Here is a 26,531-nt window from a genome sequence, read left to right as displayed (position 1 = left end):
GGTTGGGGGTGTTTGTGCACAGCTTTTGCTTATAATGCAATTACAACATTTAAATTTGTTTCTTCTTTTTTTTCCAGAAACTTGAAGTTTGCAAAAGTTCAAGTCGAGTTTGACACGAAGTTTTGAATGCGCGTCGTTTCTCTTTCAATTCTCTGCAAACGGACATCTAAAGTGTGCGCCAGCGTTTCTGGTTTGGAATAAAACCCGCAGCGTCATGACAGCCCGTCAGATGCCTCTGCACTCAGGGGAACCACGCGCGCAGCACGCGCCACGGGGACCAGATGGCTGTCTGTTACAAATCCCCGACCCCACCCTCACCCCGTACCTCCAGTGTTTCGCCACCATCTCTCCACCCCCCACTGCCCTCCCATTCATCTCCTGCGTCGTGGATCTCGGTCATCCGAAGCAGTGGGACACGCGCGTGCACCTTCCCCTACAACCCCGCCCCCCAGCCCAAACTTCAAATTCAAGACACATGATCTCCACGCAGTTTTGGCTTGGGTTTTCCGTCTGCACGCATCTCATAGGTCCGTTCTGTCCGGGTCCAATCATAACACGCCATTCTCCCGCTCCCCCACCTCCATTTTACTCTTCCTTTGCTTGAGTTTTGCATGTTTTTCAGCGTCCAAGCCATCGTTAAAGCGCGTTCAACAGTTCAGGACACAAAGGGCAAAAGAAAAAAAATCCGATTCTTTCTAGAGGAGTGATGCATCGTGATCCCATGCAAAATATTCCGTTTTATGTGGACACTAATGGTGACAAAAATATCTACATATATATCGAGTTGCGTCGCTGCAATATGGGCCACGTATTTTATCTTTAAATTAAAATTTCCACTACACGATTAATTTCTTTTAAACATCTACAGTTTACAATCATTTGACTCTTTCTTCCATGTGCACAGGTGCTTCTTAGTATATTAGAATAACATAATTTCAATGATCCAATTCAGTACAGACACATTTCAAACGTTGAACGGGAAGATCGTGTTGACGATCACAGCTTACAGTTTATGAAACACAAATTCAATGGACGATAAGAGTACGATTTTAAAAATACATGTCGACAAACTGTCAGCATTGTGTTTTTGGTCTACACAAAGGTAAGATAGAAAAAAAAATTGAAGAAGATAAATATTCGCAGAGCGCTGTGTCCAAGCAAAGTTAAGTGGAAGGATAACATTTAGCGGAAATAGGCGGAGAAATAACAGCATTTACCGAAGTTAGCTTTGAAAATCTACATGGTAGAAAACAATTGAGATACAAGGCAAACAACACTTAAAGAGCAAAACTGAGAGTTATATAGAAGAAAAAAACAATCAATAAGGACATGAAAATTGAGATTTAAAAAAAAGTCTGCATTGCCAAAGTTGGCAACCAGATTATTGCCAATTGCAAATTGCTTAAAGTTTGCTTACAATTAGTTCTTCAACAACACTGCTTATTGGTTAAAATTGAGTTTGATTATCATTAAATTTATGTGACATTTTTTGCACTGATATTTGAAATATGAAGAATGATTTTGTGGTGGAGGAACAGAGCCAGGCCCTTTCCTGGAAACGAGCGGCACACTTGCTGCACGCGTTCCTCCCCCCACCACCACCACCATCAGCCCCCAGCAACAGAGGGACCTGGGCCGAAGAGGAAGGGGGTCGGCACCTCTCCGTTTTCTTCTTCTTTTGTCTTTTCAGGCAAATTCAGGGCGTCAGGAACCCATCTGTGCAGTCAGGATAACATTGAGCCTTTGTCTGACCGTGGAGCAACACAGCATCAACAAGCATGGGAATTAAGAAATACAAGCTCCAGAGCAAGTGACTTTTACTGCAGCATAGTGGGAGAGAGACGTCATACAGATTCAGTGCTTTTCTTCCCATATAACAAAAAGACACAGTTTTAGGATTTTCAAAAAGTGTCACAATTTTAAAGGCTTGCCTTGCTTTCTTTGGTCCAATACTGATACCGTTTATATTTATATTCACAATATTTACCGTTTGTGAATTTTACATGCAACAATCTGCATGCAGTGTGCAAGTACGTTGCTTAATTTTTTTCCTTATTATATAAAGATCTCTCCCTATGAGCAACAGTCATAGGCAACTTGCAAAATATACATGAAGTGATCCAGACTTATCAAAAAATGCTATGTAGTTTCATTTTATTCAAGCTGTAGTACATAACTTTAATAAAAAATGTATATTTTTTTATATTTGTTAACTCCTCTATAGACCCAGTTGATAGAGGACTGGATTAGTTTGGGATCATTTCATTCAACCACAATCTTTGTTTTTGATAAGAAAACAAACACTTGAAAGATAAGAAAGTAATGCAAAAGGAATATATTTTTTACTTTTAAACATCTTTTCATTGAAATTGTTTTAAAATTCTTCATTTTGACAATTGTCTTTCAATAAGTGTGAAAAAGTGTTGATTGCCCTTACAGCAGTACAGCTTTTTGAACGTTTCCACTGGTATTCCGAGGACTTTGGTAAGGAAGTCCAGGTCTTTGAGGTTCAATGGTCTCCATTCCATCACCCTAATTTTTAGCTCCTCCTGATTCAAGCTGGGACATTGGTTGTCTTAATCTGCAGCAAAAAAAAAACCTTTCCACATCATCTGTCAAGAAGTTATTATTTTTGTCCTACGTTATGTAGAAAATATATCAATATAACTTGTTTTCAAGCTGAATAAAAGAACCTTTAAACAAAATCTAGTTAGAAGCTTAGAAATCAAAAGATTGTGCAGTGGATCTTCAAAAAAGGAGGTTAAATTACCAAAATCTTTCTCAGTCCATTTCTTATGTTGTCACAGAGGACACAAACCTTGGCCGAGTGACATATTGTCCAGATAAGGCCACCTCAAGTGTTTACATTGGGTCATATAATCATTGTAGATTTTGTTGACTGGTTGGGTTGTTGTCTTGCTGAAGGCTGAACCTCCAGCCCAGACTCAAGTCTTTTCCAGTCTCTAATAGGTTTTCTCCAGGCTTGCAGATTTATTGCCATCCACCCTTGATGTAAAGACTAATCACAGCATGCCACTTCCCCTATCGTTTCTCACAGAGGGCACAGTGTTTTCAGAGTGACATGTAGATTTATACCGCAAGGTTTGAATGCATGCCAAAAGTTCTATTATGGTACCAGAACATCTCCATTCAGCTGTGCGGTCAATGTGGCTTGTTGCAACTTTTAAGCATAAAAATTGCATATGGATTTCTTTCAACAATGCCTATTTGCCAAAAAACAGGATGTGGAGCACAATTAAGCTGCCTTGTAGATAGATTTTCCTATGTAAATGTAGACTGTGAATTTGTGCAGCTCCTCCAGAGCTACTTTTGGTCTTTTGACTGCTTAGCTAATGGATGTTCCTCTTCGGTTGGGTCGTACTATTCATCTGCCGATGGATTGAACAGTGCGCTGTAAGGCATTCAAAGCTTGGCACATTGTCTGTGAAAGAGACTAAATACAAATGCAGGTGGTAGCAGCAGAGTGCAGAGAATCTTTTGATGGGTTGTGGAAACTGATGTCAGTGGAAGGACAAGCACTGTTTTACCAAGGTTACGTTTAACCATCCCGGCTCTTTGTTCAGGATGAACAAGTTTTAAACCATTCTCACAAGATGCGGAAGCAGCCTGCTCAGTTCGGATTTGAAAGTTTGAAGTTTACTACTGCAACATTTTTATTTATTTATTTATTTTTTTAGAGGAAAGAAAATTTCCACATTCATTTCCTGTTATCAACCCAATAAAATACCATTAGCAATAACATTTATTTCAGCTTGTTGTAATGTGAACATTACAATTACAATGTTTTAAAATAACCACAATTGTTTTCTATATCAACATTAAAGTCCTCATCATGTTTTTGTTAATTTTGTATTTTAAAAAATGTGGTAATGAATTTATAGGGTTCCCATCTTTAGTGAAATTAGAGGCACAAAATAAATTACTCTTGGAAACGCCTTAATTTAGACCTTTTATGGAAATAAATGGTTCATTTGTCCTGTAATATTAGCCGAGTTGTTTTCTGAACCTAACTCGTGTTAAATAAAAACCATTACATTTCCTCTTACTTGTGGAAAAATCCCTGACATTTATATTTGGCTTTGAAGCTGGTATTAATTTGATTGAAGAGCTACTAAAACAAAGGGGATTGAGACGCATAATGGCTGCTTGTGCTTCCCAAGTTGGAGTCGCTCCTGTTCTCCCTTCACACGCATCTTTCAATTGTTCAATAGTTTGATTCACACGCATCTTCCCACAGTTTTGGCGGCAACCAGAGAGGCGCCTATTCCATCACCAACAATAGACCAGTTGCTCATCAGCACCAGCTTGATCTTTCTGACCTCTGGTTTTCTGCGATTGCGCGCCTTTTTCACCCCCTCCAGCTCCCCCCTTTTTAAAAAAATATTCTCATTAAGGTTAATGACAATTCTGAGCTACTGCAGGAAAAAAAAGGCAAGGCAGTCATTTGTGTTTAGCGTTCATTTATTCCACATCTTACAGGGGGAAAAATAACATCACAAATGTCAGAAAACAAGTGTTTCTATACGTCACAAATGGAAAATGAATACTTGTGTTGAACACATAGTGTTTACAGACTGTTCTGTCGCACAGACCAAAGTCCACAGTGCAACCCTTCAAAATAAAATAAATAAATAACCCCTGGGGTTTTACAAATGTGTTGTCTACAACCCGTCTCTTTTGAAACCCCAAAGAGGATTGCTTTCCAAAACGCTCATAGACTTCAGTTTGTTTGCGATCCTCGTGCCTTCAGCCAGTCAACGCCGACACGAGGCAAAAGCAAAACTAGCGCATTACATACATACAGCAGTTTCATCGATGATTCAGTGCTAGAACGACGGAATGCGTGCAATAAACATGAGAACAGGAGAAAAATAATTTGACAAAGATGGGATGAACAGATTCTACCAAGGCCTCCACATGGCAGCGCTGACCGGCTGCTGGAGGGCCTGCGCTCGGACTGGGGCCTCGGCTCCCAGGTCGCTGCGGGACCCGCTCTCAAGTCTGGAGCCGAAGCTGGACTTGAGGCTCAAGAGTCTGTGCTGGATCTGAGGGAGAGTCCTGGAGCTCTGCGCGCAGCAGTTCAGGCAGGTCGGTGTGACTGCGCTGGACATGGTCTGCTGGATGAAGTCGTTCACGCGCCGGCACGCGTCCTGGTCCAGGCTGGTTTTGGGCAGCAGAGTGGAGACCCGCTGGAGACAGGCTTTGTAGCCCTCTCTGTAACTGTCTGCAGAGTCTGGAGGGAGAAGATTGGCGGTATGATTAGGGGACCGATTTCACCATGAAGAATATTCCAAAAAAATAAAACTAAAAAAGAGGTCGGTGGAACAGAGCCTCTGAGTGGGTTATGGCGCTCACCTTTAACCGGAGAAGAAGGAAGATCTCTGAGGAAGCGCACGGTCATCTCCAGAATATCAGCCTTCTCAAGTTTGGAGTAACGCGCGTTGTCTTTGCCAACAAGAGGCAAAATCAGGCTCTTCAAGTGACTGAGACTGTCGTTGATGCGAGCGCGTCTTCTCTTCTCCAGCAAGGGCTTCAAAGTCTGGAAGGAATAACAATGATAGTAAATTTCGCTGCTCTTCCGTTCATTTCATTTTAGAGAGCTCACTGCTTGTTCAGAATCTCTCGTTTTCTTACCTTTCTGAGTTCGTGGGCCTGTTTTCTCTGGGCCACAGTGGAGGAGCGCGCAGGGAGAGGCTGGTCGACCTCGGCGGAGATGCTCGGACTCATTTCGTTCGCTTGTTGGAGTTGTGCTTGTTTGTACTTTCTCCTGGAGGAGCTGAGCTCGAGTGTGACAGAGAGCTGGAGAGCCTCCTATTTATGTGCCTCCGGCGCGTCAGGCGCGTCAGAGGGGAGGGATCGCAAGCTGTTGTGCCTGAGGGGTGGGAGTGTTTTTTTGAGGGGCCCCGGGAGGGGGAGTCTATGCTTTTGGGGGAAATGAGCAGAGTTGCTGTCTGACCATCTGGTCCCCGTTGGGGACCCGCGTTTGTACACTGGTATGCAGAGTTTCGTGACCACGTTTCGCTCTCTTGTTCTGTGTGTGTTTGTTTGAATTCAAAGCGTTATCGTCCAGCCTATAGATCAAATTGCACACGAGCCCCGTAACCGAAATGCTTCTGGCTTTCAAGGCCTAAAAATGCCATTCATTTGTTTAGAGAATGAGCTTTCTTCCCCTATTGTCAATACAATTGGGACATAAGTAACAATTATAGGCAGATTTTCCATTTTACCTCGTAGTTCATGAACGAACCAATCAAACTGTATCCTTTTGAAAGCTACCTTATTTGAGGCTTTTCATTAAAAAGTCAGATTAAAACGATAAAAGCATGAGTGACCTGTGCTTATAGAGTGAGTTTACGTCCTGCCACAGCAAAACACGCAGTGCCAAACGTGGATCTAAAGTGACGAGATTAATCTATTCAGCAGCAACAACAACAAAAAGGGAACCAGATACCCAAGCCACGCCATGTATGGATTAACATCTGCTCATAAGAGCCTGATCAATGATCAGCAGGATGGAATTAAAACGAACACAGATTTGCACTTTCACGGATGTGTATGTTGAAAAGGAGACGGTATATAAAATATAAAAGCTACATATTTATATATATATTTTAAAACTCCACCAATATCACAAAAGTGAGTATTTAAATTTGGGACACAAAGCATCTCTTCATAACTGTGTTCCGTAGCCTATTTCTTAAAATACATAAATGGGAAATAAGAGCTCAAATCCTCAGTAAAGTTCTCAATATTTCAGACGACACAAGTTTATCCCCCCTAAAAGATGTCATGAGTTTAACTTAATCTTTGATTCTGGTGGCGCAGACTCGGAGCTGACGGTGGGATTCACGCGTTCGGCACGCGCCACGACGGGCGCAACAGATGGGAACCTTCCCCTCGTGACATCCTCGGCCCTCCCAAACCACAGACCCGCTCCCTCTCTTCCTCCTCCCCATGTCTGCCTCCGCTCCACCGCTCTCCTCATGCATGTTCCCGCTGTCAGCATCCAGGCTCCCGCTCCGTGCGCCACAGTGACAAATTGTGCCTCGATTACTTTAGAAAACTCAAGTAATATTTACATAGATTTATCTTTATATATTTATATATATCTGCTAAGGTCACATATTTGCAAGAATCTTGCATCTACATATTTCACAAAATAAAAAATAAAAAAAATCATAATTTTATGCGTAATCAAATCTCCACATGAAGCAAATTACATGTTTACCGCAACATTCGCTTCCTAAATGAAACCAGCAGTCTTTGGTTCAACGGTGCTTGGCAAATACGTGTCCATAAGCGGTTCGACATCAAATCGTTGTTCAGTTCAACAATGTCATAATAGAGGTGAAGATGATGCTGGGCTTTGTCGCGCCCTTACAGATAGGTGGGGGGGGGGGGGTTGCACGCGCCCTGCCCCATGGGGCCCCCAAATAACTGCCAACTCCTCCTGTCTGCTTGTGAACGGGTCCTTTCAGATAAGACCAAAAAAAAACGTGGAAGAGGGGCATCGGTTGGAACCTTTTTTGTCCTGGTTTCAGCGTCGCTATCCATCTGCGCAATGGCGCAAAGTGATCCTTTGTTGAAGTATACGGACAGAAAACACGTGGAATCGGTTAATCGGGGAATATGGAGAGAGAGATATCTAGAATTTCTTTTCAAATTAATTTAATCCAATGTGCATTTTACGTTTGATCAAAAACACTGTTGGTCAGAATCACAAATGAAACATTAATCATTACATGCATTATTAGGCCTGCTTCGTTTTCAGGGTTGGACCATGGATCACAAACGTTAAAAGAAGCAACGATTCTCGGTGACAGAACATTCAAAGTTCTGCTCTTCAGTTTGGTACATTCAGATTGCGTGAGTTCGGCATGAGACGGACACGAGCCGCTGCGCTCCACACAGATCAGGGGCGTGGCGACCGCAGGCGTCTAATGGCTGCGAGATGATGCGGACCGTCTCCCTGCAGAGCCACGCAGAAGATTCCAGACTTTTGGTTTTTAACCTGTAAAACGTCTGGCTTCCCACGCCAAACCACCCTCCACATGGCGCTGAGGCGTCTGGGAAACATTTGCATGTGAATTTAGCTCAGGACTGAAAAGTTGCGTAAGGGGTGAAAGTAGAAAAATAACATTCAATGTATATTTGTTGAAAAAGAATTAGAAGGACCTTCACAGTTATGATGATGGAGTAAGATAAGATAATGGAAATAGTGATATAGCCTATCTATATATAAAGGAGTGTGTGAGTAACATAAGGGAGTCTGCAAAAGGTTACAAATGAATGTGAAGTTTGATGATCAGAGTTGAGGGGAAAGCTTTACTTTTGCCTCAAAGGACACTCAAGGAAAAACAACCGGGAGATGATTTTGCCAATATGAATTTATCTTAATACAATGACCAGGGGCGGTGCCAGGAATCTTGGGCGCCAAGACAAAAAATGAAATTGGATGTCTGTGAAACACAAGTTTAAAGTCTGGCTACACATTCTAAATTGCATTTAAGTGTGAGCTTTGACTAGGTCGTTGGAGTCTTTTTCCTGTTCTTGCTAAGAAAATAAAACCCCTCACCATTATAATGCCACCACTATGGTTCATTTGGAGATACTGGTTTTAGTGTAAGGTTGTTTCATACCCTTCATAATTTGGACGTTGGAGGGGAAAGAATTTTTAATTTCACCATCGTCCTTCCAGATCAACATGTTCCACTAACATATGGGTCAGTTCTTGGAGGCCTCAGGTCTACATTTTTATTTTTTAATTTTTTAATGTGTATTAAATACACCTGAATTAAATGCTAAGGTTATTGTCTTTCTCCCCCCAAACAAAGTGTTTTGATCATAGGGCAAAATGTATAATTTTGTTTTTGTCTGACCAGAATGACTAACAAATTCTGTGACTTTTTTATTTATTTTTTAACAATAATTTCCCTGCATAAAGCCCAGATTTGTGGGTCTGCAGCTCCTCCACAGAAATCCATTGTGATCCACTGGTCTCTTGATTGTCAGCTCATGTGGTGACAGAAGATACATGGACATGTGTATCTTTCCTTTGTGACATTTTTATTTATTTATTTCCATTCCAGACAATGAACTGAACTGCACTTTGTGAGATCTTCAAACTTTGTGACGCTGCTTTCTAAACTAATCCTGTTTCAAACGCCTTTCACACTATCTCCCTGGAAAACCCTCTGTGTCCTTGCTGTTCTTCAGGATGTGACTGTTTTAAATTGGTTCATTTATTTATTTATTTATTTTTACGTATAGAATTTAGGCATAGTTACTGTTTTAAATGTGCTTTATAAATTTGGATTTTAGAATAGAAGGATGTAGTTGCCATTTTAGCAAAATGTCGAACAATAAACCTAATGGTAGTGCGTCCAGTAATTTGGAGTTATTTCAGATCTGTCTCATAAAAATAAAGACCAGTGAATTGCGTACAGTGAGGCCTATATTTAAAAACTTTTCGGCAGTGGAAGATTATGTTTTTATGACCAATTTCCGCCATACAAGCATTCAGATTGTATAAGAGAAGATGTCCTCATCCAATTTACACACAAAGTGAAAAAAAATACAGGATGGAGTTTATTTGGATCATTTGCGTCTAAACTAACTTCCAGACGCTTTGTCACTCTTTGGAGCCTTCGTCATTGTTCCAGTTTCAAAAGATGAAGCAGCGCAAAGCGTCTTGCCTGAGCGTCGTTTCCATCTCTAGAGGCAAAAAACTTCTGCGCAGTACTCTATGGCTCAGACAGGATTTGTATGGCCGAGGCAGCCTCGCCAAGCCAAAAGCCAAGCTCCAAGCTCACATCTGGTCACGCACATTTGTTATGTCTTTTTGTTTTTCCTCCTCAAAGTCCACGAAGGTGAACTCACAGCGTCGCATGAGCCTCTCAACCAATAGCTTCCGTTCCCGTCCCCGACATCCTTGCGCCTCAGAGCGCGCTCCACACACCCGCAGTCACTCCGCTGCTGCTCTCTGTTGCGCAAAGGTGCGCGAAAACGGTGCCTGAAATTCTCGATTGTGTTTCTTTGAGGTTTTGTTAAATTACGTCTCATATTAGGTGTGAGAGCAGCCCGGTGCGGTGAAGGGCGGTTTTCTCGGGAGGAGTTTTCAACATAAAAGACCTAATTGGGGGTAAATATGAGGGACAACAAGGACAGCACGAGTCACGGTGAACAAAGGCAGCAGATGGCTTTCCCCTCTCCACTACATTATTTCAGAAGTCACAGAGGTTGTTAAGAACTATCCGAGGGGAAATCATGGGTTTAAAGAAAAAATATAGGCTATAGCCTATCTTAAACCTGCAGATGAGAACCACTAAAATGAAAGCAACATTGTTCACTTCACTTCAGCGTGTACAGTTCAATTATGTAATATTTATGTATTTAAACTTTCTGATAAAATAATAAATTTGATCATGTCATGCGTGGCTGCGTAAAGGCTCAACCCAGCAGTGGGCGTGGTTTGCAAAGGAGTCTCCGCCCACAAAGAGCAGCTTCTCTGTCACTGAGACCCAAAACTGGTGGTGCGCAAAGGGCGCTGAATGCGACTGAGACCTGCAGGACACGGAGAGCCAAGCAGCAGGATCTGGTATGTGTTTATATCTGCCACTTTCATGCACTACTCTATTTAATCGCGTGCAAACTTTGTGCCATCATATTGCTGTTGATTTGAGTTGTTATGATTCTCAGTGATTAAGGCATAGTCACTACTCTTGTATAAAGTGAGGTAATTTAAGTTTTGATTAAAGTTTTTTTTAAGTACTGATATTAAGTTTTTTATGTGCTACCATCGGATCATGACATGTTGAAACCACACAGTCTGCCCACTTCATTTACTATATTTCCATATTTTCTAATATTTACAACTTTACACGTTTTTTTGTTTGTTTGTTTGTTTTTTTTTTTAAATATGCTTTCTGATGCTCGGTGTTGTTTCTCATTGTAACTTTTGATGTCGGTTCACTTGCCCTGTTTCCTCATGTTCCTTGTCTTAATGAGTCTGTTCTGGTGGGAGAAAGTCTGACCACAGTTATTCTCACTGCAGCTCACGGATGACCGAGTCGCTGTCTGAGAAGCATCGTTTCCGCAGGGCGAGTTGAAGAACACAACAGACGACTCTGTGTCAGACATTTAAATGTCCTGAGAGCTGTGAAAAGTTTGCTCGGTGTCTTTGGGGGGGAAAAAAAGAAAGAAATATCCAGATAAACTCACTGCAAGAAAATATCAAATTCTGACTTATTAAGTTCACTACAACATGTTTGTCAGGCTGTTTAATTTCTTTAAAAAAATAGCAACTATAGGTCAGATGTGACGAAGTTTTGAGTGTGGATAAAAAGTCATAAATTCGTTTTAATATGGTTCCAATTGAACAAGTGTCCTCATGTCGCTTATAAGACAAACAGCTCCAAACTATGTCAAAAATAATCAGAAATATGCAGCGAAAAAAAGTTATACGTAAGAAGGAAGGAAGGAAGGAAAGAAAGAAAGAAGGAAAGAAAGAAGGAAGTAAGGAAAGAAAGAAGGAAGGAAGGAAAGAAAGAAGGAAGGAAGGAAAAAAAGAAGGAAAGAGTGATCTTAAAATGTATGTATGAATAAAGACTATTTCTCTCTTGTGTGTCTTTTTTCTGCTCAATAAAACCTGTCTTTTGTGGCGTGCTTTCTTTTGGGGTTGGGATTTATGATGGAGAGTTTATTAGAATAAATGGTCGGGAATAAAAAGCTGCTCATTTCCGTCTGTGAGAGTTTTGCAGCTTCGTGAAGGGTTTTGGGTTTTCAAAACAAAACTAAATGCAATTGTAGCCTACTTCAATGTTGGCCTCGCGCTTACACGCATTGCACGTTCTCTAACACAAACTCAGATGTCGTCGTAACTACCATTACTTTCTATTTACATGGACCTAAATGCCATGAACCCAAAACATAAAATCGTAACAACCTATTGCTCTGACGCCGATGGACGTCTGCGCGTACGCGTCCCACTCCACCCATGCAAAAGCAATAACTGTGTGGCACGCGCCAGCCAGCTGAGGTTCGGGTCAGGGCGCGAGGAGCTGATCTGCAACAACTCGGGAGATTCACTGTCAGACTTTCCTATAAACGGTTTTATAGTTGGGAGGATTTGACCGGACTTAAATGAAATTAAAACAAAATAGAATCAATTAGGCAATCTATAGATGTTAGTCGATGAACTAGAATGTCCAGGCCTATTTTAAATTCTGAAATAGTACATTTCAAATATAATGTAAATGGTTGGATATGTAATGGCTGGATGTAAGTCGGTTTTCAAAGACTTTGCGCCGCAATCAGAAACCGCACGGCTCGTCGAAGAGACCTGAACTTGAGCTGAGCGCGTCCTGATTTGAATGTTCCCGCGCAGCAGCAGCTGTGAACGTACAATAGCTGTGGGGCTCATCGCCTCAACAAACGAGTCCGATTTGAATAACAGTCGCACGTTTGACGCGTGCGAGAAATATCCCAGCTTTCCCAAGCTCACAGCGGCCGGGGAGGGGAAACAAACAAAAAAAAAAAAAACACAAGAAAAAAAAAACCGTTGACAACCCCTCCCTCACCCACCGCCTTTTTATTTCCAGTTCAATGGGGATTTAGCTCTTGACTGGTTTAAAGTCTGTGGGAAGCTTTTTGAGGGCCGCAGGGAAAACTATCCACTATTAACAACACTCGATTAAACAGCACTTTGCAGACGCTGCAGCTGCACGGCATTCAGTCTGCATGGTGCTCGAGTCTAAATGATTCTGTTTCAGGAGACACACTCTGACCGTCAAACATGTGCAGCGTGCTGCAATACGATAGCCTACAATGAAAAAAAAGAAAAATAAAAATAAAAGAATTTTGAACTTGGCGAAAGGTTCTAGACTTGACTTTAAAAATCAATTGTTTGAGATTTGCAACGAGAGAAATGACGGAATACAACACTTTATTTGTGCAGAAGTGGACACATTGCAGCACAGAGCAACAAAACAGACGAGTCTATAAAAACTCACAGTGACAAAAACAAACGTAGCGAAAGTAACAAAAAAAATAATAATAGGAAAAGTGAGTAAATCCCAGCATCCATATCAGCACAAAATGTGTGTGTACAAATTGTGCCTGTTATTTCTGATACAAAAACACACACACATATATTCTAAAAAAGAAATACAGAAACCTAATAGAAGGAGTAGAAGTTGTATGAAAAGTTAGTTTATATATAGCTACTGCTCAAAAAATAAAGGGAACACTCAAACAACACAATATAACTCCAAGTAAATCAAACTTCTGTGAAATCAAACTGTCCACTTAGAAAGCAACACTGATTGACGATCAATATCACCTGCTGTTGTACAAATTGAATAGACAACAGGTGGAAATTATTTTCATATTTATGTAATTCATTCAGATCTAGGATGTGTTATTTGAGTGTTCCCTTTATTTTTTTGAGCAGTGCATATATATATATATATATATATATATATATATATATATATATATATATATATATATATATAGTAATGTTGGAGCAGTGCTGTACTGACATCTGATAATGTTGCTGTTATTAAATGTGCGGAAGATTATAAGATTGAGCTGATGCGGCCTATTTCATTCCGTACTGTTGGTGCTTCCTGTTAGAGGTCCGTTATCATCCACTTCCTCTGGGGAATTGTAACCACCAGACCTCTCGTGGGAATCCCCCCCCCCCCCCTCTCCTCCCCCGCGACCCCTCGCCTTCCCTTAAAATTGGCGCGCGGTGTCTGTGACAGTTGGAGCTGCGCGACAGATGGGATAAGAAGGCACGCGCCAGGCACGAGCCCAGGCACGAGCCTCTCCAAAACCCCACCACCACCCACTGGGAAAGCAGCCGCATTCCACAGAGAGAGAAAAAAAAAAAAAAAGCAATGAGACTCACAGAGGCAACAGATTCTAGGGAGATGCTGCTGTTGGTTCGAATGTTGACAGCCATTTTTCAATAATCGGCGAAAAGAGGCCAATAATAATATTCATGCGTTTTGCAAAACTGGTCTAATTTTGCACACATTCCGCAGGTTTAACTTTTTTAATGGAAAGTCTCAACTCATTGACGTCACGTCAGCAAACTGCCTTTATTCTAATTAAAAGGAAATGTGTGCAAACCGATATGTTTGACGGGTTTTCAAAGAATATCGGAGTATAGAATCGAAAATTGCTCGACTGGTTTCATACATTGACGCAAATCACACAGTTTATTGGTGTTTGTAGTCTTGTTACATCAACTTCTGTCGGTTGGAAGCTGAAATGTTGAGAAACAACACGAGAGGCCACATCTTCCGACCTCTTCTGAGTTTCCTCATGTGTCAGAAACAGCTGATAGGAATGAATAGAAGCTGAAATGATGACTCGACCCTCAAACACATTCACAGGTGGAGACTGCAGGTGCGTGTCAGGTCACGGAGCTCTCCTGCCACCATTTGGTGAGGAAAAGTACTGCAGTTATAATTACTGCAGCCACAGCACATAGCTCAACTGGGCACATACTAGTGCGTCCCAAGATTGGTTAATAAAAAATGAATACGTGTTTATGTGGTACCTTTTTTAAAGCAACATCACTATAAAAACATTATGGAATATTTCACTCTTGGTTGGGGGTGCAATTCCAATAGATGAAATTTAAATGCCTTAAATCAACTATTTGCTGTTTTAGTATAGTTTTGCTTTGCTTACAATGTCTTATAAACATTTTACTGAAGTGAAACGTGAAATTAAATGTTAGGCTTCATCTGAATACCCTTTGGTATACTTATAATTTAACACTCAGCCATGGTGCACATCAGCTCTTTATTTTCTTTGGCAAAAACAGTGTTGTGGACAGGCGTAGTGGGGATCACGTGATGTCAGTGATTATAGATCAGCTGTTGCTCACCTGGGTGATCTTAGTGAGTGGGTGATGGGGGAAGGTTCACTTTTTGCTGACCGCATCCATTTAGCACATTTGTCTTTATTCACTGTTTTTCTACGGATCCGTTTTTATGCTGTGTGGACACTGTGATGCTTTGGATATTGGCAAAATAAATCAACTTAAATGCAACTTGGATTGCTTTTTTGATCAGCTGGCGCGTCAACAAAGATTCCCCTATTCAGCCGCTCGGCGACCTGGTTTGGCAGTCGCTAATATTTGTCAGCAAAAAAATAAAAAAACAGCGATAGAAACAACAACGGAGTTTGTCTCACAGCTGGACGCCAACGGGAGCCCACGCCACCGCCACGACTGCCGCGAAAGAGAATCGTTTGACAGGGAAGTAGAAGACGACAGTGGTATGTAACCCGAATGTTTGGTGCTGCGTAAAGCTTTTAATCGCAGTTTGGTTCTGCCACATGAAGCTGTTGAAACTCTCCAAACAGAGCGGAAAAAGCATGTGAAGAAAATGAAAAGTGTAACATCATCTCTGAAAGAGCTAATGCAAGATGATAAGAATTATTCACAAGTAAAATTACTGCTGGATGAGTTGACACACTTGTTTAAAGATGTCATTGTATTGCATGAATCCTTGATGCCTTTAATTCCTTCTGATGAGAAAGATAAACAGAATGCATGGTTTTCAAGTATCACTGAATACAGCAAAGGATTTATTGAGGATGTTGAATTATGGCTTTCTGAAATAAATAAATGTTCAAGCAGACCATCCTCTGACATTAAACTGTCACAGGAAACTCCATCAGAAGAAGTGGAGGTTCAAGAACAAATGGAGCCTCAGTTGTCTGCCAATCTCCAGCATGACATTCAAGATGATGTGTTGCCATCTGACAGTGTTTCAAATCAAGGAAGCAGGTCTAGCTCCAAAGTATCTTCAACTTCATCTGCACGTCTCAGAGCAGAAGCTGAAATGGCAGCTTTGCTCGCGCGTCAAAATATGCTCAAAGTAAAACATGCTATTGAAGAACAAGAGGAGCAACTTAGGAAAAGGAAAGAACAGCTTCAACTTGAAGCAGAAATAGCTGCAACTGCTGCAAAAGTAAATGTGTTGAAAACTGGATCTGCAGTGCAAAGCTCAGCTTCACAGAAATCTAATGGTATGGAATCCTATTTTAAAACAAAAGAAAATGCTGTTGAAACTCTTAATGCTAAAATGTTTGTTCCACAGACAGAGAAATGCAGTTAATGAAAATGCAGAGTTTCAAATAAAAACAGTGCAACAAAATGTGACAAAGAAAAGGTTTGCACCTTCTTGTTTTGGACCTACTCGTCCTTTAAGCGGAACATTATCAAATATGCCGCTGCAGCAAGTTGCCCAATCAGCAACCAATGAAAATCTGTTATCCATTATGGAGAAACAAAATGAATTAACTTGCATGTTGGTTCGTCAACAAAGTCTGTCTTCGCTACCCAAAAGAGAAATTCAACCCTTTGATGGCGATCCACTTCATTTTCAGGCCTTTATGCGCTCATTTGAACAGGTCATTGAATCAAAGACTGATGATCCTGATGATTGCCTGCATTACATCGCACAGTACACCAGGGGGCAGCCCAATGAACTTGTCAAAAGATGTCAACATATGTCTGATGGTGGTGGATATGTAAAGGCAAAGACTATGCTATATGAGCATTTTGGAGATGGATATGTTATTGCATCTGCTTACCTGAATAAAGTTCATTCGTGGCCATTGATTAAATCAGAAGATGGAAAATCTCTTCAGGCATACTGTTTGTTCTTACATGAGTGTTGTAATGCAATGGAGGATCTTCATTATCTTTCTGAATTAAATACACCTGCTAATATGCTTGCTGTGATTAAAAGATTGCCATATAAATTGAAAGATAAATGGCGAACAGTAGCATGTGACATTCAGGAGAAGCAGCATCAAAGAGCAACATTTTTTGACATTGTTTGCTTTATTGAGCGTCAAGTCAAAATTACTACAGATCCTGTCTTTGGAAAGTTAAGTGATGCTCCATTAATAAATTCATCAGCTAAGAGCACAGATGGAGGGAAACGTTTTTCTCGTCCAAGAACTTCAGGAAGTAGTTTTGGCATCACTACCTCTGCTGTTGAGAGAAATAATCCATCAGAGGCTCAAGACCATCACACTGATGTGAAGATTTGTTTGTTTTGCAAAGGTGGACACAAACTGGAGTTATGCTCTCTTTTTGAAAGGAAACCTCATAATGAGAAGATTTTATTTCTTAAGAGAAATGGCGTTTGTTTTGGTTGCCTGTGTACAGGGCACATCAGTAAAGAATGTAGAAAACGCCTTTCATGTAAAATCTGTGGTTTCAGACATGCAAGCATACTCCATATTCACAATAACAATAAGAATGAAGTTCAACTCGTTGCTGAAGGAGCGAAATCTCCTGACACAGTTCAGACGAGTGGTCTTACTGGGGCTGGTGGACAGGACTGCAAGCTTGCTATTGTACCAGTCAAGGTGAAATCAAAGAAAGGTCAACGGATACTGGAAACGTATGCCTTTTTGGACCAAGGGAGTTCAGCATCCTTTTGTACAGTGGGTCTTTTGAATAAGCTGAATCTCATTGGGAGAAAAACAAAGATTCTCTTGCGCACCATGGGACAAGAGAAAGTTGTGGACAGTTTCATTGTACCTGAACTTGAAATTGCTGGATTGGACAGTGACATGTATTATGACATGCCTGACCTCTTTACTCAGCACAAAATGCCTGTAGATCTGAGTAATATTCCAAAGCAACAAGATCTGGCTAATTGGCCACATCTGAAGTGTGTTCATTTGCCTGAGATCAAAGCACAGGTGGAGCTTTTGATTGGCATGAACATGCCCAGAGCTCTAGAACCATTGGAGGTCATCGGGAGCAAAGGTAATGGACCTTTTGCCATTAAAACTGTGCTCGGCTGGACAGTGAATGGTCCAATTGAACGAGAATGTTGGGAAAGAACAAGATGTCTGTCAACTGTCACCATGAATAGTGTTTCTGCTGTCTCCCAATGGAGATATGTGGACAAAAAATAATCCTGCAGACATTGCTTCCAGGGGCATGAAGGTAGAGCCTTTTCTACATGACACTACATGGTTATCTGGTCCTGCATTTCTTACACAGCCAGAGACAGATTGGCCTGTAAACCCAGAGAACTTACAGGAACTTCCACATGAAGACCCTGAAGTTAAAGTATCTGCTTCTGTCGGTGTGTTCCCCAGACAAGATGACGATCATCCTCTGACCTTTTTGATTCGTCGTGCTTCATCGTGGACTCGTCTTGTCAGAGTGATGGGTTGGATTTTGAGATTTAAAACATTGCTTTTGCATCACAAAAGAGAAAAGACATATTTTCCATCTGCATCTGAAACAACCCAGTCTGAAGCTGCTCATCATAGGGTTGAGCTACATACTGGCTTTCTTTCATTGGGAGAGATTGAGGATGCTGAGATGCAGATAATCAAGTTCTGCCAGAAGGAAAAATATTCTGAAGAGATCTCCTGTCTCCAAAAGGGAGAGAATGTTAAACGAAGCAGTCACATATATAAGTTAAATCCTGTGCTGTGGATGATGTGCTGCGTGTTGGAGGACGTCTCAGTAAGGCTGCCATGTCTGAAGATTCTAAACATCCTATCATTGTAGCTAAAGATCTTCACATTGCTTATCTTATTCTCCAATATATTCATAAAGAGGTGGGTCATGGAGGTAGGAACTTCATGCTCTCAAAGCTTCATCAGAAATATTGGATTCCTGGTGCTGGTACATTGATTAGAAAGATCATGTCAAGGTGTGTGATCTGCAGACGGCTTTGTGGAGCTGCAGGCCAGCAACAAATGGCTGACCTGCCTGAAAGCAGAGTGACCCCTGAGAAACCCCCCTTTAGTTTTGTTGGAGTAGATTATTTTGGTCCATTTGAAGTGAAGCGTGGAAGAAGTCTTGTGAAGAAATATGGAGTTATCTTCACATGTTTGGCGATAAGAGCAGTACACATCGAGGTTGCTTCATCTCTCGACACAGACTCTTTTATTAACGCCTTACGACGTTTCATTGCAAGGAGAGGCCAAGTACAAGAACTGCGGTCCGATAATGGTACCAACCTTGTGGCTGCAGAGCGAGAACTGAGACGAGCTATTGAAAATTGGAATCAGGAAAAGATCTCTGATATGTTGTCACTGAAGGGAGTGAAATGGATCTTCAATCCTCCAACTGGGTCGCACCATGGTGGAGCATGGGAGAGATTGATTCGTTCCATCAGAAAGGTTCTTACTTCCACTTTGCAAATACAGCATTTGGACGAGGAAGGTCTGCAAACTGTTCTTTGTGAAGTGGAGTCAATCCTCAATAGTAGACCTATTACATTGGAATCCACCGATCCAAATGATCTGGAAGCTCTAACACCGAACCATCTTCTCCTACTCAAGTCTAACCCAAGTTTTCCACCAGGTTTATTCCAGAAAGAGGATGTTTATGCAAGGAAACGATGGAGACAGGTCCAATACATATCTGATCTGTTCTGGAAAAGATGGATTAAAGAATATCTGCCTCAACTTCAACAGCGCCAAAAGTGGATGAAGATTAGACGCAACTTTGTTGCTGGAGATGTGGTTCTTATAATGGATGACTCTGCACCTCGTGGTTCCTGGATCATCGGCAGAATCACAAAAACTGTGCCAGACAAAAATGGACTTGTACGTCAGGTCTGGATTAAGACTCCAACCAGCCACTTATGCAGACCCATCACAAAGATATGCCTTCTTCAGGAGACTTCCGACCAATGAAGACGATGCATTCGACCGACCTCTTGACATGACCTTTTGACTTGACTTTACCACAACTAGATGTACATCGCAGACTGACTATATTTAGGCTAAGTGCTGGTAACCTCTGGCCTATGACTGACCGATTGACTATGGATGGACTATTTTGTAAAAAAAAAAAAAAAGGGAAAAAGACTGTTTTGACTATTGAAAATGACTTTCATGGACTATTTGAATGTAATGTCTCAATGTGAGTTTTGATGTCGTGTATATCTTAGGTAATGGTGTTGAATGAGTAATTATTACTGTGTAATGATGTAATAATTAGGGGCTGGAATGTTGTGGACAGGCGTAGTGGGGATCACGTGATGTCAGTGATTATAGATCAGCTGTTGCTCACCTGGGTGATCTTAGTGAGTGGGTGATGGGGGAAGGTTCACTTTTTGCTGACCGCATCCATTTAGCACATTTTGTCTTTATTCACTGTTTTTAGTAAGGATCCGTTTTTATGCTGTGTGGACACTGTGATGCTTTGGATATTGGCAAAATAAATCAACTTAAATGCAACTTGGATTGCTTTTTTGATCAGCTGGCGCGTCAACAAAGATTCCCCTATTCAGCCGCTCGGCGACCTGGTTTGGCAGTCGCTAATAAACAGAATTCAAATGGTGAAATAATTTGGTAAAGGTGAAATAATGATTTAACTTTTGTCGCCTTACACAAACACTCACTAAATGAAAACAATGAAATAACACTTATATGCAAGTTAAATACTGTTAATATAAATTTTACATTTCTCAGCTCAAATCAGTAGCTATAGTGCATATCAATAAGAGTCATGGAGTAGATGATGATAATATCTTGCAGGGTCAGGAGAATAATAAAGTTGCAATCTGAGAGTCTTGGGTGGAAAAGTACAAGTAAAGAAAACTGAATTTAGTTAAACTATTTATTTTTAAATATGACATCAATCAAAATGAAGTGGTGATCTGGATCAGAAAGTCGGAAGCACTGCTGTTCAGCCAAAATAAGTCCAGGTAACTTTTTTATACTTTCAGGGAGTTGACTGCTATTAATGGATGTTATTTATTTTAAAAAAAATTTAAACTATATCAATACCCTTCTTCAAACCAGTTCCACAGAAAGCCACCAGGTGGACATCTTCAATGTGGAAATCACGCGTGTTCAACATTTTAACGCAACATTTACGCAGGTGGAGCTTTTGACACTGGATGCTTTGAAAAACACGCATCCCATTGGTCCATCATTTCCTCCGGGGATTACTGAACTTCCAGCGTCTTTTCCGTGCTGCTCCTTTAATTTTGTGAGCCGATTTTCAGCGAGCAGCAACTTGTTCCAGGCTCAGCGGTCCTCCCTCTGCTGGATTATTTATCAGGCGCTCCGTCCCGCGTCGCCATCTGCTCGAAGGAGAGAGAGAGGGAAAAAAACACAACAGGACTCTTCAAGGCACATGATAGGAGACATTAACTAGGTAGAAAAAGTAAACACGCTAATTATAAATTGTTTATAGGACTCAGGAGATCTTGTGCAACAGGTGTTCAGGGGAGTCCTGCTTGTCAGAGCTGAAGCGGATGAAGTTGGTTCAACCAGCGGAGGATGCGGTATTTTCAGCCCAGCGTGTGAAGAAGATGATTTGTGTTTGCTTCTCGGACGGATTCCGCCGTTTGTCGACCCATGGAGCAATAACCGAGCTCGTCCACAGAGTTCACCCGGTGGCTGGCCTGTGCAGAGGCTTTCCGGACGCAGCGCTGCTGGCCCTGTGCGCCCGGTGAGCCGAGTCAGGGAGGAGGAGGAGAAGGAGGCAGGGGGGGTCACAACAGGCAACCGAGGTTACGGAGCCGCCTCACCCGCAGCCGGCTGCAGCCATGGTGGCGGAGGGCGACAGGTCTCTGGTAGCGGCCAGGCAGGGAGACGTGCAGACCCTCAAAACGCTGTTGGCAGCGAAGGTGCTCGGCAGCGACGTCAAGGATGTTCTGGGGGCTTCGCCGGTCCACCACGCAGCCCGGGCCGGGAAGCTGACCTGCCTGCGCTTTCTGGTGGAGGAGGCAGGGCTGCAGGGTAACTGCCTGGCAAACAACGGGGCCAGTCCGGCCCATGACGCGGCAGCCACGGGCAACCTGGCCTGCTTACAGTGGCTGCTGACGCAGGGGGGGTGTCGGCCGGAGGTGAGTAACTTGAACCAGACACCTCAGTTCTGTTTATTCTGACCTGGCGTTAACTCTATGGGAGATGGTCAACACTCTAGTCACAAAAAGACTACATTATGTTTCTGGAACAGGTCAGAGTAGCGGATCTAGCCAGAGCTGCGTTGCTCTACAATCCAGTTTCACTGTTGTTGTTTTCAAACTTTTTGCAATAAGTGGCCTCTATGACCAAGAAGTCTGTTGGCTTCGCATGGTTGGTTGAACAATGTGGTTACAGATTTTACTCTGAAGAAAACATTTCCACATTTTTGTAATTTCAAAACCGTTAAATGTCAGATTCCAAGTGGGAATATCAGAACTGACCTCCCAATCTAATATGTGTTGACCCTCCATGGAAGACTTGGTGATTGCAGCGGTAAAATCAGTTTATTTGCAATTTTGATCATTTGCATACCATTAAACTTTTGCACACTATTTGATATCCTTAAGCAAACGTGTAACCAGAGTATGAAAGTACAGCTATGGAGAAATAAACTGTGATCAGCTTGAATTGCTGCAAGTAATTATTATATTAACAAACCCCTTTGACTTTCTAACTTGAACTAGAAGTCACTTAAATTGGTTTGATCCCACACCCAAATTCCAGTTTCAATAGTAAATAGACCACAGCATAAAAATCAGCCAGCGATTGCTCCTGGTTCATTGCAGTCCACTTCAGTTCATTCTGGGAATTCAGAGAATTTTTTTTCCCAGTACACAGATTTTGAGACATGTCTAATCAAGCATGAGCAATTCATCTTTATGGCCATTGAAGCTTATTGTTCATACATCACAACAAATGTATCTTTCAAAATAATTGATGCCATAATGATTACCACTAGAGACAGTTCAAGTACCACTAGTGATCCTTGCACCACAGTTTGACAACCGTGGATTGAGGACATTGGTTTCAAGTGTTAGAGTGCTTGGTGCTGGTTTGTAGCTTGCATGAGATTTTCTGTTTATTGCTACAAAAACTACTTATACATGCAAACCCCAACATTCTGAAACTGAGCAATTGTTGAGAGATCTTCTGAACGACCAGTTGTTTGTTGGATATAAAAGATTACTTCATCAATGCTTGTTTCCTTTGTTCTTGCAAAATGTAAATAAACACTGATGAATTATGCAGTAACTGGTGGAGTACTATCATCTTACAAGATGTTTACTTTGCCACACTGACGTTTGAAGGTCACACAAACAGCCTAAGACACTAGATTTAATATGATATATATATGAACTTTTTAAAAAAGTTTTATTTTGGTCCCATTGGACCAGAAAACTTGGTTGTTCATTGTCTGACAATGTTTGAAGGACAAAATCAAATGGCTTAAAATGTATCTTTTTGGCTTCCATCTGGCCATAAAGGACTGATTGGTGGAGTCCGTTAGCAATGGTTTAGCTATTGTTCTCTGATTGCCATAAGGCATCAACAGAGCTTCACATTAGTGATCATATGGTCCTCAATCATCTCTCTTCCCCCACTTTGTTTAGCTGGCAGATCTCAAGAGAATAATGGTGGCTCCAATTTAGGTTTTTTTAAAAGTTTGTGAGTAAAGGAGACAACCACAGTGCTTTTCAAAGCATTTATTGCTGCACAATCCTCTTGATTTCTTGCCCAAAAGGATTGTGCAGGCAGATCTGATCTGGTAGATCTGCAAACAATTACTTCAACTTCATTGATTGGTTTCTGTTCTGATGTGCAGGGTGAGCTGTTGGAAGTTAGACGGCTGTGATCTTTTTCAAATCGTTCATTCAACCAACTCTGTTTGAAAGCTACTGTATGTTCAGCTCAGTTGTAGTCTGTTTTATAGCGACATGTGAAGTAATGTTGGGGTTTGAATACTTTCAGATGGCACTGACTGTAAACATTCAGGGACTAGAATCACATTAAAATAGGACCATCTTTTTTTTTTAATCGAAACTTGCCTTGTTACACAGTCAGATGTCACCATGGCAATGAGATATGCAAAGCCTGATTTGCATTTTTAATACCCCTTTTACAACACTGAAGGTGAATTATGAGGGTCACAAAAACATAATTTTGGCTCAGTTAGTAAACTGTGGAAGGGTGTTTGGAGCTGCAGTGGTTAAACCCTCACATGATGAATTAAACCCCAAGCTGACTCAGTTACAGTATGCGCTTCCAGTACATGCAAATTAATCCCGGTCAATAAAGAGCTCCAGCTTGAGTTTCCAAGGAGTCTTAATAAATATTGTGACGCCAGCAATATGAGCAAACTCTGCACTGCTTTGCACTGTTCTGAAATAAATAAGAGGTCCCGTGTAACATAGAAATAGCTAAAAGTTAAGAGTCAACATTTAGTCTTGGGGTGCAATGAGTTCACATGATCATTTGTTCTTTCTAAGCGTCTTGTAGGAAACATTGCATTGAAAATTTGTCTGAAAAATTTGAAATTACTTGGAAATATGCAGCTTAATTTGAAACTGAGTAACACTGTAAGTTTATCCCGATTGCTTATGTTTTATTCATTATTACTCAGCTTTCATAAAGATATATTTTCTGACATTTTGTATGTATGACTGTCTAGTACTATCCTTTAATAATGACCTCCGGTCACTAATTGCTCTTACAATATTTTGGCTCCAGTTTTCCTTTTTGACGTATTTATTTTTCCACTGGCCTGTACTGGGTTTGGATGCTTTGATTCTGCAGGATTTGAATATCATCCTGCAGCCAGAGGAGCTCTGATCCTGATGTCACTCCTGTTGTCTATAAGTTCATCATGCAGTGGGACATCCAAGACCAGGAAGAATTGTAATTGGAACAGGACAGAAGCTGAATCATTTCTGCAAAGCAACTCAGATATTGGCTCCTTTTTTATATCTTGTTTCTCTTAATTACACAGGCAGCTGGTTTCAGTCTTTCTAACAAATGTGCCCTGATCAGCTTGACGTTACAGGCTTCCACAAACAGACTATGTTCTGAATTTAAAAAGAAGAGAAGACGGTGTGAGTGCATGGCTTTCTCAGTTTCTCCATCTGTTTGGATTTGCAGCACAAGGACAGCTCTGGAGCCACGGTTCTCCACCTTGCGTGTCGCTTCAGTCACCACGAAATCACCGAATGGCTGCTGAAGAGCGGTGAGGTGGACCCCGGGGCCGCCACCGACACAGGAGCCCTACCTGTTCATTATGCAGCTGCCAAGGGAGATCTGGCTTCTCTCCGACTGTTACTTGGACACAGCCCAAAGTAAGACTTGTCTCTTCACAGTGTTTAAAATGCTTCCTCTTGAAGTTACCCGTTTCCTCTTATCTGTGATGACTTAATCTGGGCAATGTGAGGGATTTCAGAGATATTTTTAGCAGAGGTTACAAATGACTTTGTTCATAGGACTCAGCAGCCAATACCAGCGTGTGTACAACATACAGCAACCCTCCGAACGATTACAAACTTTTTACCTAAATGTGCTTTTTGAATAAAATGTGATGGCGAGTCGTACACAAGCATCATGAACTGGTAAAGGATTATTGTCTTTGTTCATGAAGGTAAAAAGTTAATAGCAGGAGATGAAAAACTATTAATTGAAGGCAGTGATATCTCAGTTTACCAAAAAGGAAAGTTTTAAGCCTTATCTTAAAAGTAGAGTTCACTATTGTATATATTCTGTTTCACCTAAAGAGCCTGACACAAAATGTTTGTTGTATAGGTTTGTCTATTGGCTGGTTTATTGGGGCACAAACGGTGCCGAACGGTGACGTTTTACTTGGCCGCAAGAGCTGCTTCGGTGTCTTTCGCTTTGTTCAGCATCTGACAAGATCTAGCGTTTGAAACATGAGCTGCACTGATCAGGGTTTTTCTGGCAAATACCAATTTCCTGTTTTCTTGAAGGCCTCGCATGCTGACACCAAATTTGACCAACTGCGGTTTTCTCCTTAAGGGAGAAACACAGACTGGGGTGTTTTAATTCAGTTTGTGAGTTTGTCATATGTCCATCCAGCCAGTTATTATCCAACAGGCTTATTAATGGGAACAAGAAACAATCAAAGGAAAGCTTGCCAGTTGATTGGTGCATTCCCAATCAATGAACTATTCCCAATCAATGGTTCATTGATTGGGAATAATCAATGGTTCATTGATTGGGAATGGTTCATTGAAGCTTAAACTATGTTTAAATGGAACATGCAACATGTTCATTTTCAAATATTTATTGAAATCCAGAATATTTGATGTACACAATTTACTCAAGGATTTTACCTGGCCTTTTATTCTCCTTTGCTTTTTTTTTTTTACAGCTTTAGCAGAATAATCACAATTATTTTGTTTCCTATTCCATATATCTATTTCAATATAACTAGATATATATAACACACTGATGCCCTCAGAGGGAAAAGGCAGGTTGTGTCGCGTTTTGTACCTCCAATATTGTGTGGATGCACCCCAGTCGGTTACATACCTGCTGAAAATTTAATGCTCCTCAGAGACATTGCAGCTCCCTGATAGCTTGGCTCCATTCAGTCCTGCGCGCCGCCCCTCCCACTGCTGGTGTTTACCATCGTCTCCACAGCGACACACAGAAGCACCAAATGGCGATAAGATAATGAGGGAAACAAATCCATTCGTATGGAGGAGCTGCTTTCTAATCTCCAGCCCCGAATGCAC

At 41.4% G+C, this 26,531-nt stretch overlaps 2 protein-coding genes across 7 annotated transcripts in view; one reads left to right on the top strand and one right to left on the bottom strand.

The window, feature by feature from the left end:
• Positions 1-4,508: 4,508 nt before the first annotated feature.
• Positions 4,509-5,794, bottom strand: hes2.1 (hes family bHLH transcription factor 2, tandem duplicate 1). Its single transcript, XM_055049817.1, has 3 exons — positions 5,656-5,794; positions 5,377-5,560; positions 4,509-5,254 (listed from the first exon to the last, which is right to left on the bottom strand). Exons 1-3 carry the CDS (start codon positions 5,746-5,748, stop codon positions 4,923-4,925), a joined length of 609 nt encoding a protein of 202 aa, XP_054905792.1. The 5' UTR covers positions 5,749-5,794; the 3' UTR covers positions 4,509-4,922.
• Positions 5,795-20,917: 15,123 nt separating this feature from the next.
• espn (espin) overlaps positions 20,918-26,531 on the top strand; it is a 43,191-nt gene continuing 37,577 nt past the window's right edge. For 5 of the 6 annotated variants that reach the window (XM_055049709.1, XM_055049706.1, XM_055049708.1 and 2 more), the window contains exons 1-2: positions 20,918-21,890; positions 24,928-25,121. In XM_055049709.1, the coding sequence (XP_054905684.1) occupies positions 21,591-21,890; positions 24,928-25,121 (494 nt within the window). In that variant the 5' untranslated portion in view covers positions 20,918-21,590. The remainder of the gene's footprint in view (positions 21,891-24,927; positions 25,122-26,531) is intronic. The other variant, XM_055049705.1, reaches the window with a different exon arrangement.

The sequence above is a fragment of the Poeciliopsis prolifica genome, unplaced genomic scaffold, assembly GCF_027474105.1.
Source record: "Poeciliopsis prolifica strain line A6 unplaced genomic scaffold, Auburn_PproV2 SCAFFOLD029, whole genome shotgun sequence".
NCBI classification, from domain to species: Eukaryota; Metazoa; Chordata; class Actinopteri; order Cyprinodontiformes; family Poeciliidae; genus Poeciliopsis; species Poeciliopsis prolifica.
This window is presented reverse-complemented; position numbering and strand designations above follow the sequence as displayed.